General features: G+C 44.6%; 1 protein-coding gene across 1 annotated transcript in view; it reads right to left on the bottom strand.

Annotated features, from left to right (window-relative positions):
- LOC138299142 (complement C2-like) overlaps positions 1–16,696 on the bottom strand; it is a 479,732-nt gene that overhangs the window by 206,432 nt on the left and 256,604 nt on the right. The window contains exon 8 of the mRNA XM_069237201.1: positions 13,487–13,630. Coding sequence (XP_069093302.1) covers positions 13,487–13,630 — 144 coding nt within the window. The remainder of the gene's footprint in view (positions 1–13,486; positions 13,631–16,696) is intronic.

The following is a 16,696-nucleotide window of genomic DNA, read 5'->3' as shown; positions in this document are numbered from 1 at the left end:
CAAAGTTAGAATAACCCCCATAGTCTCCTGTACCTTGTTGCTCTGTGAAAACAAGTAAACAGATTGCTGCCAGGTAGGGCAAAAGCACACTCTACCAGACGTAAACCAGCCACAGCAACTATGCAGTGATAGATTATCGCAAACCAAAATATCGTGTGGATAGAATATTGTGTCAAGAATATCGAGGACCAAAATACTGAGAAGGTATGTGCAAATAGGTAAGTATAGATTTCCTATTCTTAACTCCACATCTACATACCTTCAAGATATATATATATATTGTCAAGGTAAATATTTGTGGAGTTATATAAAGCTAAACTTTGCTTACCTATGGAAACTAACATTCGCAATATTTTTGTGCTCGATATTCTTGACACAATATTTTATCCCATCATATCTTGCGTTGGACATGATGACTTCCATCAAATGGAGTCAGCGGTGATTAGGAAGAAATATGTTGACTGATAATGTGACAATAAGGACCCATTAAAGCCCAATCTTGTTTTATTTATTACTGGAGGGAGCAATATTATAATGGAGGAGTTCAGCTCCAGGTAATTTTAGCTGTTTTCAGGGGTGTGCGATCCCTCTTCTAATCTCTCTTTAGGGGGATTTTAACCACGCTTAAGTTAATTCAGTCACTTTCATTGGTTCACGGGCTTGCCTTTTATTGTTTTCATTCGTGAAAAGCATTCATACGTCATGCCTTTTCCGGTGTTTAGTCCTCCTCAAGAGCACCGGTAAACTATTGGAAACATACAAGGCTCCATGTTTTCTGTATGGTTTCTGGACTACTTTTTCTCTTTATTTCGCAGCGCGATCGCGCTGTGTTTTACACAGCGCAATCGCGCTTATTACTGAAAAGGTAAATGCAAATGGGTAAGTATAGATTTCCTATTCTTAACTCCACATCTACATACCTTGAAGATATATATATATTGTCAAGGTATATATATGTGGAGTTCTATAAAGTTAAACTTTGCTTACCTACAGAAACTAACATTCGCAATATTTTTGTGCTCAATATTCTTGACACAATATTTTATCTCATCATATCTTGCGTTGGACATGATGACTTCCATCAACATGAGTCAGCGGGATTAGGAAGAAATATGTTGACTGAAAATGTGACAATAAGGACCCATTAAAGTCCAATCTTGTTTTATTTATTACTGGAGGGAGCAATATTATAATAGAGGAGTTCAGCTCCAGGTAATGTTAGCTGTTTTTAGGGGCGAGCGCAAAGTACTCCGTCCCTCTTCTAATCTCTCTTTAGGGGGATTTTAACCATGCCCATGTTACGTCAGTCACTTTCATTGGTTCATGGGCTTGCCTTTTATTGTTTTCATTCGTGAAAGGCACGCATACGTCATGCCTTTTCCGGTGTTTAGCCCTCCTCGAGACCACCGGTAAACTACTGGAAACATACATGTTTTCTGTATGGTTTCTTTTCTTTATTACACAGCATGATCGCGCTGGTTTTTCTTTCATTTAATGTGGCAAGATAAGTCCGGTTAGGAGTTTACAATGCTAATAGCGCTATCTCGACGTAATGCGAGACCCGTTGCATTGCAAATGCTTGTTTGAATGCTCATTGGCCTGTGAGAAAAAACTCTTCACTAAGAGCTCCCTCCTGTGGAGCCCCATGGGAACTGCACAATCCACCCAACGAGGAACGAGCCCCAAGAATGAAGCATGCCACTTTGGTGGGTCAGAATGGGTCCTTGCATCCTAGAAATAAGACTCCATAGGATCTAGGTGGCAGCACTTTCCTCCATCTTCCATAGAATATCACATTGATTGGCTTAATTTGTATAAAAGAGCTATCACTCATGAGAGACTGCAGAACACCTGAGACTGCCTCTGTTTGACACGACAAGCTGTGTGACTACAATCCTATGATGTCTCCTGTGCACCTTATCTCATGCACTTATCCCCATTTCCTACCTTCACATTAGCACAGAGCACACTATTGGACGTGTTTGATACTATCAGAAAAGAGACTAGTGGGTTCCACGTTGTTACTGCAGCAACATTCAGGTCTACATGTTAGTGGACAGTTGATTCTGACAAACTGTAACTTGCAGGATCTTGCCAATGTGACAACTTTGGTATTTACTGTAACTCTGCATGGGGTACATTTGGAATGACTAAGCACCAACTCCTCACATGCCAGAATATCATGGCCTAAGGCATGGGCATGGGTGAACAGTAAATATTGGCAAAACCCAACCTGACTATGATCTAAATGTTGTGCTGACTCATGTAACCTTAACTACCAATGTGCAATGGCTATTCCATAGAGCTACCCAAAAGCTCCACACTGGGACAATCTATTATCTAGATCACAACTTTAGCAAGGTTCAATGAGATAAAGAGTTGTCCAATACAACTAAAAGTGCTACCCTTTGATGAAAACATGTGGCTATGTGTCACTCTTCACAGCTGCAGTTGGCCAGCATGCCTTACCATTTGAGGAAACAGTGCCAAATTTGGGGAAAGGTGCATCCAACAGTCCATGAACCGTAAATGAGAGAGTATAGGACAATTATAATTTTGATTACAATCACATGTAGTACTGGATTTTGTTAAGTAGGTTTGATTTATTGACAGATGTCCATAACTGGAGCACAAGTGCTCAAATGCTAAGGATTATGCAAGACGTAATCGCAAAAATATGATTCATAAGTGTAGGAAAGTGTCCCTTTTGGCATGGTTACTGTTGTAAATAAGACGGAACCAATATTCTTGAAGAGTGAGTCTTTATTATCCTTCCCTGCTGCTCCATCTTCAAACAGCCTCTCACCTCACAACTCAAAATTCTGTCATGAGCTTCTGTCCACATTCTATCGACTTTGGTACATACTAAGTCCTAAGAACTGAAGGGGGTGGAGCATACCATTAAACACATCTAAATTCTTATAATACAACAGGGGAAAAATATACAGTAACTAACAAAGAATTAGCTAGTTAAATAAATAAATAAAATTACAACACATCTTCCACCTTAATAATAAACAAGGAGAGATGTTCGGACGATCAAGGGAAGTTACAAATAAGGTTGGAACTAGGATAAATAGGATAACATCAGGAGAAATGATAAGGTTAATTGCAGGATGGGGGAATTCCCTGCAAGGAAACACATCTCAGGATTACATGAGTGTAAATGAAATTATATGTTTACATCACAGTCCCCAAAAGCCAGAAAGGAGTTTGGATGTGACTACTATATGACCTTACAGAGGAGTCCATTCCTATACCATGACCTGAAAAAGGATCATACATTTACATCATAGTCTTTATGCCAGCGTAACTGGGAGTTTTATTTTGTCATTCCTAAAAAGGAAGTTATTATTTTCATTAATCTCATACCTTACCTCCCAGTAGCCTTTGATGACGTCATTGACATCCATTCTCGAGCTAGGCAAGCCTTCTTTAGTGAATTCTTTTAGCATAGATAAAGACTTATCTTGCTGATACACAGAAACCCATTCATCTCTGGAGATAGATGGTGTGGTGACTAACATAACAGGATACTCTGGAGTTTCGTAGTCCTCTTTTATATCTAGAGGAACTCTGGATAAAAAGTCAGCAGTGGTGTCCTTGTTACCAGGGATAAATTTCACCTTGAAACAGAAGCTCTCAAGGCCCAGAATCCATTTGGCGATCCTTGGAGTACTGTTGGTAGAGCCTTTAGTGGAGAATATATAAACCAGAGGTTTTTGATCTAAGTGGATGTTAAACTGAGTCTCCCAAAGAAAGAATTTAAAATGTTTAACTGCCCAGAAGCAAGCTAGGGCCTCCCTCTCAATTACAGAGTAATTGGATTCCGCTTTGCTAAGGGCCCTGGAAGCGAAAGCTACAATTCTTTCCTTCCCCTCAATAAATTGGGATAAAGTTGCACCTAATCCCTTTTTGCTAGCATCCATAGTAAGGATAGTTTTCCTATTGGGATCAAAGCTACACAGATGAGGAGCTGCTAATATTGCCTGTTTTACCTTTTGGAAAGCATTGTCATGGCTTTCAGACCACTCATAGGGAGTGTTACTTTTTATCAAGTCGTATGTGAGTTCAGAGAAGTTCTTAACGTACTTCGCCATGAACTCTGCTAGACCCAAAAACGACTTAAGTTCTTCTTTACTTCCGGGTGCCTTTGCTTTTCTGACTGCTTCCACAGGGTACATTTTTGGTTTGAAACCATCCTTGGAAATCGTATGCCCCAAGTATTCCACTGCACTCACACCAATTTGGCATTTTTCTTTTTTTAATGTGAGTCCAGCACCCTTTAATTTGTTGAGCACGGCTTTTAGATTTATGTCATGTTCTTCAACTGAGGCTCCATAAATGAGGATGTCATCCTGGAAGCAAAGAGTTTTGGGTGCATCACGTAGGATGTGCTGCATGATTTTTTGGAAAACTGCAGCAGCTGATGCCAACCCAAAAGGCATTCTGTTGAACATAAAAGAGCCCAGTGGAGTCAGTTAACCATTTGGAGTCCAGGTGTAGCTCCACCTGGTGATAGGCATTGTATAAATCAAGAACCGAGAAACATACAGCCTCACCCATAGTACTTAACATCTCATGAATCCTGGGGAGAGGGTGTCTTTCAATCCAGATATTCTTGTTTCGGTCTCGAAGGGCAATACAAACTCTGATGTCATTGCTGTGATTCTTTTTTGGAGATAACAATGGGGGCTAGCCATTCAGAACTATCAATGGGTTGTATTATACCCAAGGATTCCAACCTGCTCAGTTCTTTTGCTAGAGTCTCCTTGAGTAAAAAAGGTATAGGCCTGGTCTTGTGTATCACAGGTTTTGAGTTAGGTTTCAGCTTTATTTTGTGCTGGGAATCTTTAAGCAAACCCAGCTTCTCATTAAAGACCTCTGAAAACTCCTGAAACATTTGTGCCGCTGGGTTAGGCTCATTGAAAAGCATACCCGCTCTGAACTGTTAGGATCCAACTTGATCCACAGTTCCTTCTGGTGTTGCCAGCCTAATAAGTTGGATCCTTCCTGCGCTACAAATATTTTCACAACCCTAGCACACAGCTAAGTCCCTTGTAAAAGGCACCAGTGGTACCAAGGGCTCTGTGGCCAGGGAGGGACTCTAAGTGCAGCAACATGTATTGTGCCACCCTAAGGGACCCCTCACCAAACACATGCAAAATGCCATTGCAGATTGTGTGTGTTGGTGGGGAGAAAAAGGTAATGTCGACATGGCATCCTTATTTGGGTGCCATGCCCACAAACCACAGCCTGTGGCATAGGCAAGTCACCCCTCTAGCAGGCCTTACAGTCCTAAGGCAGGGTGCACAGGTGAGGGCCTAGCTACGTGAGTAATATGCCCCTACATCCATTCTTAGACCCTGTAAGTGCAGTGTAGCTATATTGAGTACATGGGCTGGGAGTCTGTCATTACAAGCTCCACAGCTCCATGATGGCTTCACTGAATGCTGGGAAGTTTGGTATCAAACTTCTCAGCTTAATTAACCCACACTGATGCCAGTGTTGGATTTAATGTAAAATGTACACAGAGGGCATCTTAGAGATGCCCCCTGAAATTCACCCAATTCTCTAGTGGGTGGCTGACCAGTCTATGCCATCCTGCCACTACCAGATGAGTTTCTAACCCCATGGGGTGAGAGTCTTTGTGCTCTCAGCAGTCACAGACCAAGCCTTTAGTGGGTGGAGGTGCGTCACATATCCCTCCTGCAGGAACAGCAACAGTTGGCCGTGGGCCTCAAAGGCTCTTGCCTGTTGTTTTGCTGCCTCAGGGCACTCCAGCTAGTGGAGATGCCTACTCCCCACCGGACCAGGCCACACTTTTAGCAGCAGGTCAGGCGAGAAAATTTGTAAACACCAGAAAAGGTGTTCACCACAGCTGGGACCACCCCTAGGTTGGCAGAATCCTCCATCTTCCATCTTGTTTTAAAAGGTGACAGCCAATAGGGTTAGGAATGTGCCCCCTCCCCAAAGGGAGTGGGCACGGGAAGGGTGTAGCCACCTTCAGGGTGAGTAGCCATTTGCTACTGCACTTTGACCCCTGTAATGCCCCCTGAACCTTGCTCTTCAGATTCTTGCCACCTGAAAAGAAGAAGAAGGACCGAAGAGCCGCACCAGCAGAGAAGACTCCAGATGACAACTGACTTGACCTAGCCGTACCGGCCTGTCGGCAGCTTCAAGACGCCTACTACAAAAAGGCGACATATACTGCAGGACCAGCAACCTATACAAACTACCAGAGGACAGGCTGCCTACCCGAGAACCAAGATCTCCCAAGGACAGCGGTCATAAAGAAACCTCCAAGAAGGACTCCAGAACTGCCCCAGGTCAGCGAGCCCTGCCCACTTTGCACCCAACACCCACAGTCCATGTCCAGGTGGCCCACCGGTCCAAAGAAGGTCCCCAGGAGATTCTGACCTCGAGTCCACCCGGTCCATGTCCAGGTGGCCCACCGGTCCAGAGAAGGTCCCCAGGAGATTCTGACCTCGAGTCCACCCGGGGTTGACCCCTCCTGACCAACACGATGACACCTGCAGCCTAAATACAGAGGAACCCCGTGACCGTGACCGACTCCAGTGAAGATTTCCCGACGCCTAAAGGTACCCCTGCACCCGCAGTCCCTGGCCTTGGGGAACCCAACCGACAGTCCATCAACGTCCATTGAGGTCTCTACTTACTTGTCCAGACATTGGTCTTCTTCAGCCAACTCCCTAGACCAAGCCTGCAGCCTCTTTGTGACCCCTGGGTCCCCCATTGAAAAGCATTGGGCGCCCGAAGCTGTGTTTGTACCCTGCACCTGGCCGCCCCTGTGATACTGAGGGTGTGTGTTTGGTGCTGACCTGTTGTCCTCCTGGTGCTGATTTAAACCCCCAGGTCTATACCCTGAAGTCATGGGTACTTACCTGAAAGCTGTTTCTTTCTAAGTGCCCCCAGCCTCCATAGGATTCCAGTGGGTGCCGGACATCAACTTTGATATCTGGACCCGCCAGCCCTGTGCTGCTGGTGGCGCACCCTTGGTGTCTCCCTAAACTTTGCGAAGACTAGGATCGTAAGTCAAGTACTTACCTGCAAATTGTGTTGTTACTTTTCCTCCCCTAGCTCTGCATTGCTTTCTATGATAAATTCCACTGTCTACTTTTGAAATTGAAAAGTATTACTTACCTGAAAACTGTTTTATCTGTGAATTTCAAACAAAGTGCATTTGATACTAGAAAGTGATACATTCTTAAAAAGGTACTTACCTGCAACAAAGAAAGATCTTTTTGGTTCTAGAAAAAAATTAACAAAGTGTACTTTTTGATATATAAACTTTGGCCTGGAGTTAGTCATTGAGCGTGTGCCTCATTTCTTGACTGTGTGTGTACAACAAATGCTTAGCACGACCCTCTGATAAGACTAACTGTTCAACCACACTACCACAAAAGAGAGCATTAGTATTATCTACTTTAGCCTTTGTAAAGCATCTGTTGATCCACAGGACTCTGTACACACTACACCTTTCTTTGGTATAGTATAGACAGAGTCAGCTTCCTACATTGGTGGGTCAGCTGTGTGGTCTACAACTTTGCATTTACTGGACTACTCAACTGACAATTTTACCACTTTTTAAAAAAGTATGCTAGGGCCTTGGTTAAATCCCTTTTAGCATTTCTTAAAGAGTTTAAAAACTTACGATAGTTAGGGGTAAGTAACCAGAAGTAGTTTTAGTTCCTAAAAGAAATGAAAAGAAATCCACAACCCTAGTAACATAATGAGCAGCTGAGAGGGCATAGTTGTGAAACTCATCCTCATCCATTATCTCAATCTCAGGATGAGAAAGCTAAGGTTTATCTGCAGTCTCAAAGGATTAAAACTGCTTCCAACGCTACCAAGATCCAGCTCCAGGAGCTCTTGGCAGAGTATGCAAAGGAACACCCTGCTGAGAAGGAAGACCTCCCCTCAGATGGGTAAGAAGTTAGAAATCAGGAGGATGACCTACCCCCTCCTAACTTAACTAGGGAAGACAGGGTCTCTGTGCCCCTGACTCCAAGGATAGTACTCACAGGACCTGGGTCTCCCACAGGGAAGTCAGGTTTCTCTGGGAACACGGAGGCAGCCTCAGTGAAGAGGACCTCCTTTTAGCAAGGATGGCCAAAAGACTAGCTTTGTAGAGACAGCTCCTAGCTACAGAGCGAAAGGGAGCAGAAATGGGCTTAGTACCTATTAATGGTTGCAGCGACCTAATACCTAGGGACAGAGAACAATTTTATGACCCTAAAATTCCCAAAGGGATTGTCCCCAGGTAAGAGTATGGTGAAGATATCACAAAGTGGTTCACAGCCTTTGAGAGGGCCTGTGGAATGAGAAAAGTGAAAAAGTCTCACTGTGGAGCTCTCCTTTGGGAACTGTTCACTGGTACGTGTAGGGCTAGACTCCTCAAACTCACTGGAGCAGATGTTGAGTCCTATCACCTCAAGAAGGCTACCCTGATTGAGGGCTTTGGACTCACCACTGAGGAGTATAGAATTAGGTTCAGGGTACCAAGATGGCTGCCAACACTTCCTGGTTGAAGTGCTGGCAACCAATCACATCTCAGCACGAGATCGGGAGGGTTTGCAGAGCTTTTGCCTCCCTATATATACAAATTTGACTTTTCTCAAAAACTACTGAACGGATTTACACCAAATAACAAAAAGGGCTCTTTCTGGACCAAGAGCTCCCTTTCTGCCAAATTTTGTGTAATTCCGTCGTGTTCAAAATCCCTATGGGAAAATGCATGAGGAAAACGTATTTTGGGACCCCTCCCTTTTTTCTTGGCCCCCACCTAACGGATCACCCCAAAACTTTCCAGACCGCAGCTGAAGTGAGTGTCATATTTTTCTGGAAAATTCCATGAAGATTCATCAACCGTAGCCAAGGATATAGGCAAGTCAAAAAAATATTTTTCTATAGAAACTAGGTCCTAACTATAACTCCCTATATATATATATATATATATATATATATATATATATTGTAAGGAAATGCCTCCTTGGCATGGTTACCCCCTGACTTTTTGCCTTTGCTGATGCCAAGTTATGATTGAAAGTGTGCTGGGATCCTACTAACCAGGCCCCAGCACCAGTGTTCTTTCCCTAAACTGTACCTTGGCTTCCACAATTGGCACAGACCTGGCACTATGCCAGTGTGGAATTTATTGTAAAATGCACCCAGAGGGCATCTTAGAGATGACCCCTGAATACCAACCTGACTTCTAGTGTGGGGCTGACCAGTTTCTGCCACCCTGCCACAACCAGACGAGTTGCTGGCCACATGAGGAGAGTGCCTTTGTCACTCTGTGGCCAGGAACAAAGCCTGCACTGGACAAATCCTTAACACTACCCTCTGTTAAGCCTACTGCTCGACCGCACTACCACAAAATAGAGCATTAGAATTATCTAATTTTGCCACTATCTTACCTCTAAGGGGAACCCTTGGACTCTGTGCACACTATCTCTTACTTTGAGATAGTATATACAGAGCCAACTTCCTCCATATCTATCTATATATATATATATATATAAATATATATATATAACCATAGAAATTCAGCTTTTAAAGTTAGAGTTATCTCAAGTAGCTATAACTTGTGCCCTCAGGTAACTATAACTCGCACCCTCATCATGCACAGTTTTTTGTCAAACATTTTACTGCAAATATTACATTGACATGATCAATGATGTTATCAAAGATGTCATGAGGGCTGTAATTCGTGGGGTAATCAGCAGTGAATGGCATGGGTGCTAGATATGGTTAATGAAAGGCACAATTTATAATTACTTAAGATAACTCTAAATATAGCATCTGAATTTCTATGGTTTTTAATGTTTAAAATAAGAGCCTACCTATAATGTCCCTGTAACCTTTGTTTTTTAAAGTGAATTTCTATGTTTTTTTAAATTCTATTTCCTAACTATAACGTCCCTGTAACCTTTGGGTTTTTTCAGTGAACTTCTATGTTTTTTTTTTAACGTAAAGTAATTTTCATTATTGTATGTTAATGCAACCACTGCTGCATATGGCCTTCGGCTGTGCGTGGCGGCTATTGTCTGCAGGGCCTGGGCAGTGGTTTGCAACCAACCCCCTATAGCCATCCAACTTTGCACCGTGCACCGCGATGGGGTTGGCCATACAGCCTGGCCTGGGGCCAGTCCATGCGGCCAATCTCACCTAACCACCCAACATCACGCTGCATACAGCATTTGACCATGCGAAGCTAGAGCTGGCTGCAGGTCCCCGTGGTCCTCCTTCTCCTGGCCGATTTTGGCCCCGGACCCCATCCCCAGGACTCGGCTTTCTAAAAAAAAAATTGGGGGGGGGGGGAGAGTGGGCTGCACTCGCCTATTTCTGCCCCATCGACCCATCCCCCGGGGCCTGGCGTTAATATATTTATTTCTTTGGTTGAGGGAGGATCCATGGCCACCCCCAGGCCGATCTCGGCCCCGGGGAACCCCATCCCCTGTCACTTGCCATTCTCATTTTTTAAGGGGAAGGGGGCCACGCGGCCCCTCTTCCCCCAGCCGATTTCAGCCCCAGGACCCAATCCCCTGAGGCCCCGCCTTGACATATTTTGTTTTTTGGGCGAAGGGGCCCCCTCCCCAGGTCGATCTCAGCCCAAGGGACCCCATCCCCAGGGCCAGCTTTAACATTTTATTTTTTGGCGGGGAGGGGGCACGTGGCCCCCCTCCTCAGGCCAATCTCAGTCCCAGGTATCCCATCCCCCCAGGGCCAGCCCATGTCATTTAGGTGATCCCCAGGGCACCCAGTCAATTTGGTTAGGGACCGTGGGAGGAGCCCGAAGGCCCCCGCAGTCCCAGCTGGCACCCTGTCTCGTTCGGGAGCCCAGCATTGCTATCAGAGGGAGGGATCTGCTAAAGAAGCAGCTCGCTCTCTGTGAGAGCAATTGTTTCCTGCATGCAGGCAGGGAAACAGAGGAAACCTCAGTTTGCAGCAAGTGAGAGCTGTTTGACAGATCTCACTTGCTACAAGCAAGAGTGTTTGCTCTGACTTGGCAGCAGCTGTCAAAGCTGCCCCAAGTGAGAGCAAACAGCTGTGTCTCGGGGAAGGGCATCCCAGGATATAGCAGGAGCTGGCCCTTGGGGGAGTGGCATTCCCCAGGGCCATTACTGGCTCCATGAGGGGGGCCGCAAGGCCCCCCTCCAACCTATACAGCCCCTGGGAGGTGGCGATCCACATTTATTTAGTTTGAAACACCGGGGAGGTGGCAGTCCCTGGGGCTGCTGGGGGCGTACACCCGCCTCCACTGCATTCATTTAGTTTGAAGCCCTGGGGAGGTGGAGGTCCAAGAGGCTGCAGGAGGGGCCAGGGGCCGCCCGCATAGAATTTGCATTAAGCGCAAGGGGGGTAGTAGTACCTGTGGCTGCGGGGGGCTGCGTAGTAACAATTAAGCCCGGGAGATGGCAGTCCCCAGGGAAGAGATAAACCCAGGAGGGGGGCTCCATGCGCCCCTTCTTTATTTTAAACATACCCCCGGGACCTGGCTCACCTGGGGGCTTTAATCAAACAAGTGCGTGAGACTGCACTTATCTTTTTCCTAAATATTTACAGTGAATTCACAACAACGTCGCAAATTCGAGGTCATTTTTTGCCATGGCAGGGTCCCTCTGGGACCCCAGCACCAGAGCTAAGGGGTCAGGGTGTCCCTACCCTGACACCTTCCTATTTGAAGTGTTGGCAGTCAAATAGAGCTCTGCATTTTCCTACATGAACTCGTTATGATTCTCAAAGTCTTCGCAGTCTCAGGTATACAAATTTGGATTTCCTTTAATTTCTCCTAAACTACTGAGCAATTCCCTCCAGTGGTTCGGGCTCTAGTCGGGTTCAAAGGTTCTATGGGAATTACCATGGGAAACACAACTTTTTTGACACTCCTCCCCCCTTTTCTTGGCCCCCCACACTTTAAGTGCCAACAAGAATCATGGGCACACGTTGTTTTGAAAATTTCATGAAGATTCGTCAAACAGTGCAAAGATATAGGCAAGTCAAAAAATGCCTTTTTTATGTAAACATGGTCGAAACTATAACTACCTACTGACAACCGCCAGTAGGTAATATATATATATATATATATATATATATATATATATATATATAGATATATATATATATATATATATATATAAAATATGCCATGCATTGTAAAAGTGATGTTGTGGTGACTGTGAGATCATAACCCTATTGTTGCTTTGTGTTTTTTTCCTGTGTGTAGATATGCATAGGGATAGAGGATGCAGGATGAGAAGTACAGCTCTAGGTACTGTGAAATAATTATGAGTAAAATACTATGAATTGGGAAATTTTCAGGAAAGATTAATTTTTCTTTCCATTAAACTAAATGGAATCACTATTCAATTTGGTTTCACTCAATACATTTACCACCTGCTCTGAGGTGAGGAAGGCAGATGGGGGCAAAGGGATGGAAAGGGAACTTTTTGTGTATAGCAGCGGGATTACTGGCGGCTACCGCCAGTCAAGGGTGGTGGGGCGGTGGGAGGGGAATCAGAGGGGGGTAACGAAGGGTGTAAAAACAAAACAAATCTGCAGCCGCTGCTCTGTCTCGAGCTGCTCCCGATCCTGCTGCTGGTCGCTTCCTCTCTTCCCAGCAGTCACCACACCAGAGGCTCCTAATCCAGGTGCTGCTCTCATGCTAGAACTAGCATGAGAGCAGCACCAGGATTGGCCTGAGCATGCTGGTCTGACGCTCGCTCAAGGACAGTGAGCCTGTGCGATTTCACCAGCCTCGTTGTACAACACAACCAGGTAGGAGAAATAAAAGACGGCCAGCCAAATAGACATGAGCACTTTACAGTGCCCACCACTCCTTCCTATTGCCCGGCCCCACCCACCATACATTACAAGCTGTCAGACAGACAGCTGCAAATAAAATGATAATAATATTGTTTTATTATCATTTTATTTGCCGCTGCCTGGCTGACTGAGCAAGGGGCAACGCTACTCCACTAAAACGTAGGAGCGGCCCCTGAGTGGGATATATTGTATGTTTCCTCCAGCTAGGACAAAAAAAGCAGAATGATACTTCGCTGAAGGAACAACTAAACTCTCAAAAGATTTTCTTGACTGGTTTTACCTGTCACACGTCAGGTCAGGTTCTTCTGCACTCGCTTAACCTAACCAGTAGCAATCAGGTGGAGAAAAATCACCACTTAAAAGCATGCATACATACATTTCGTGCCACCTGGCCTGTGATCAGGCCCGCAGTAGGTAACTCCTAGAACCGCACTTCATGGTCACTTGTGTCTGGCGAGAGCCCAGGACTGAACACTCTCAAAGAGCCCTCGTACCCATGGGATCCCCCTGAGGTGACAATCTGGATCTGTAAAAATCCCTCTGCCCAGAGCAAACCCACAAAAAACATGGATGCACCAGTTTTCAATATGGCTGACTTAAAAGACAGCAAGTCTTGGTGTAACTGTGCCCTCCTTACCGTCTGTGAGCAGCAGAACGACATGCCGGATGTCATCCCAGGATATCGCCTTTTTACTTTCAACGCGTTGTTTTTGTAGCACCATCATTTCATAAACTGTTTTCAGTGCTAATGGGATGTTAGTTCCTGACTTGCCTTCGTGATCTGGAAGAGGACAAAACAATTGTTAGTGGTGTATTCTGGGCTTCCAACAATGTATGTTTAAAATTATATTTGCTTCATGGAAATATTATACTAATGCTGACACAGGAGATGCTATACCACAGCTCAAGCGGATATAATGAACTGGCGACAGTACATTTTGGGTGGATTTCGGTTACAATATTCACTGCACGCCTTGGGCATAACTGCACACAGCATTTTGTGATCTAACTGAAGTTGTTGGCTTTACGAAATACATGCTTGGGTTGTTTTCATTTATTCATTTCAATTTCTATGTCTGGCCCCTGCTAAGTCAGAATACTCTTTCCAACATGTATTTCAAGGCTCACTACCGTCAGGCGCCGGCAGATATCTAGATATTGGAGATCATACAACCACTCCATCCTCCATTCCATTACTAATGCCTTTGAGGTGACCATAAACATCTAGAATAGTACACCCTTCCCCGCGTCCTTTTCATGACACGTGGCCACCAGGTGACCACAGATGTCTAAGCAGTGCACCCAGCTCTTTGTCCAATTCAGTACTCACCGCCCCCAGCTGATCACAAATTAGAAAGTACATTATTTATTATTTATTACCAATGGCTATCAGGTTAGCACAAACGTAGTGATACAGAATACCATTTGCATCATTTTCTTCATGACTCATAGCCATCAGGTGAGCACAAATACCAAAGAAGTATACTTTGGCCATCACATATTTTATGACTCATGGCCATAAGCTGACCACAAACCTGTAGACAGTCGTAACAGTACACACTCCACATCGGCCCATTAGATGACTATCAAGTGACCATAAATATCTAAACCGTACACACTTTCCATCATCCACTGCATGCCTTATGGCCATCAGATAACCAAGAACTACTACATAGTTGCTACAGTGCACCAGGGATCACAGATGTCTAGACCCTACACCATCCTCACAAACCATTGCATGATTTATAGCCAGCATTTGACCAGAAACTAGCATCAGGTGGCCACACATGTCTAGACCTAAACTATGTCCATCGTCCATTGCATGACGTGTAGCACTCAGACAACCGCAAACTACTAGAAACTTGAGACAGCACATCAGGTGACACAAAGCTTACACCGTATATCCTCTCCATCATGCACTGCATGAATTATGACCAACATGTGATAATAATCTACTCTTCATGTGACAACAAATGTCTAGACTACACCGTCTCGATCATCCACTGCACGACTAATGGCCATCAGGCAACCAAGAACTACTCCATAGTTGCTACAGTGCACCAGGGATCACAAATGACTAGACCCTACACCATCCTCACAAACCATTGCATGACTTATAGCCAGCATGTGACCACAAACTAACCATCAGGTGGCAACAAATGTCTAGACCGTACAGCTTGCCCATCGTCCATTGCATGACGTGTAGCAAACAGACAACCACAAACTAATACAAAGTTGAGGCAGCACATCAGGTGACACAAATGCTTACACCGTATGTCATCTCCATCATGCACTGCATAAATTATGGCCAGCATGTGATTATAATCTACTCTTTATGTGACAACAAATTTCCATACTGTACACTGTCTCCATCATCCACTGCATGACTTACGTCAGTTCAGCACCACCAGTGCCTAATTTGAGCTCTTTCTGCTGGTGTGGTCCATTGACACTCAATTGTGGGGACCAGCACTTATTTTCTAGCATTTACAGAGAGCAAGAGAGGGAAAAACACACAAAGTGGAAAGATGGAGGAAGTGAAAGATGGGAAACCCGTCACCAAGGAGGAAAGCAGAAGCCTGTTAGAGTGAGGTAAAAGTGCAGGTACTATCTAGTAGTGGAGTAAAGAGTCATAAGGTGGATTTAAAATCACACACCCTTAGTAGCTGGCGTGCTGAAACTTAACAGCACTGGCTGCAGGATTCTGAGCAGAGCTCTGGGCACTGACACTCATTCTTTACAAATTAAGCACTGGCAACCACAAACTACGAGTTAGTTGTGACCATACATCAGGTGACCACAAATGCCTAGACCATGTACACTCTCTCCATTGTGCTGTTGTGAACCTCTTGAGGGCATACCTTGGTAGATTTACTAAACCCCAACAGGAATAATATGTAGCATACACTCTTTGATGAAAAGGAGCAAAAAAGGGCAGGTGCATGACAGTCCTCACTATGAGTGTTATGTGTAAGGATGACAGTATCACGGTAATCCCAGCAGTTACAATATAAATCAAGATGAATACTAGAAATACCTGAAACATTTTACATCACACATTTCTACTCTGTCCATTACATTAGTCTAGCCCCTACTTAATATTTTCACACGTTATCAGCCTCATGGTTATTTTGTTGGCCGAATGTTTTTTTAGAATTCTCTAAGTGTAAATTCCAAGCAATGTAAGCCTCCCCGCATATAACTGGAAAGCTGTTGAATCTGCAGTCAGACAGTGGTACTTTGTTAAACAATCAGTCCTCGTGGCTGCCTCATCCAAATCCTCAGTACTCTTTATATCATCTCCACCAATGATTTCCTATGGAGCGGCAAAGAAGAACCTCTGCGCAGCTTTCAACATGGTCACTCCAAAACGCCATGGGCCCCATTCACAGAGGGTAAACGTGTAAAGTTAGACTTTAGGTCTAAACTTGGACTTTGGTCTAAACCTGGACTCTTGCTCTATGTTTACCTCTGTGAATCGGGCCCCAGCATTGTTTCTGTAAAAGAAGCGCACATAAGGCAGGCAAATACTGTTGTAGTTTGACTCTTGCTCTTGACAAGACTGATGGTCTAAGGATGACACCACTTTTGTTTGTAGGTGATTATGCCAATCCTGGAACAAGTCGCAACTGTCGGCCTAACCCTCCCGGCTCACAAGCAGTACCTCACCAAAAACACAAACAGTAAATGGTGATTTGTGGCAGCCTTTACGCATGGACTCAAAAGTGAGACATCTCAGGAGAGTCGTAGTTAAACAAGATGACCCTTTTTCCACATGAGCAACAAGTCTCATTCACACACAGGCAATAAAGGAGATACAGTAAAGTTTCAATAGGTTTTATTCACA

This window comes from Pleurodeles waltl, chromosome 6, assembly GCF_031143425.1.
Source record: "Pleurodeles waltl isolate 20211129_DDA chromosome 6, aPleWal1.hap1.20221129, whole genome shotgun sequence".
Lineage (NCBI taxonomy): Eukaryota > Metazoa > Chordata > Amphibia > Caudata > Salamandridae > Pleurodeles > Pleurodeles waltl.
This window is presented reverse-complemented; position numbering and strand designations above follow the sequence as displayed.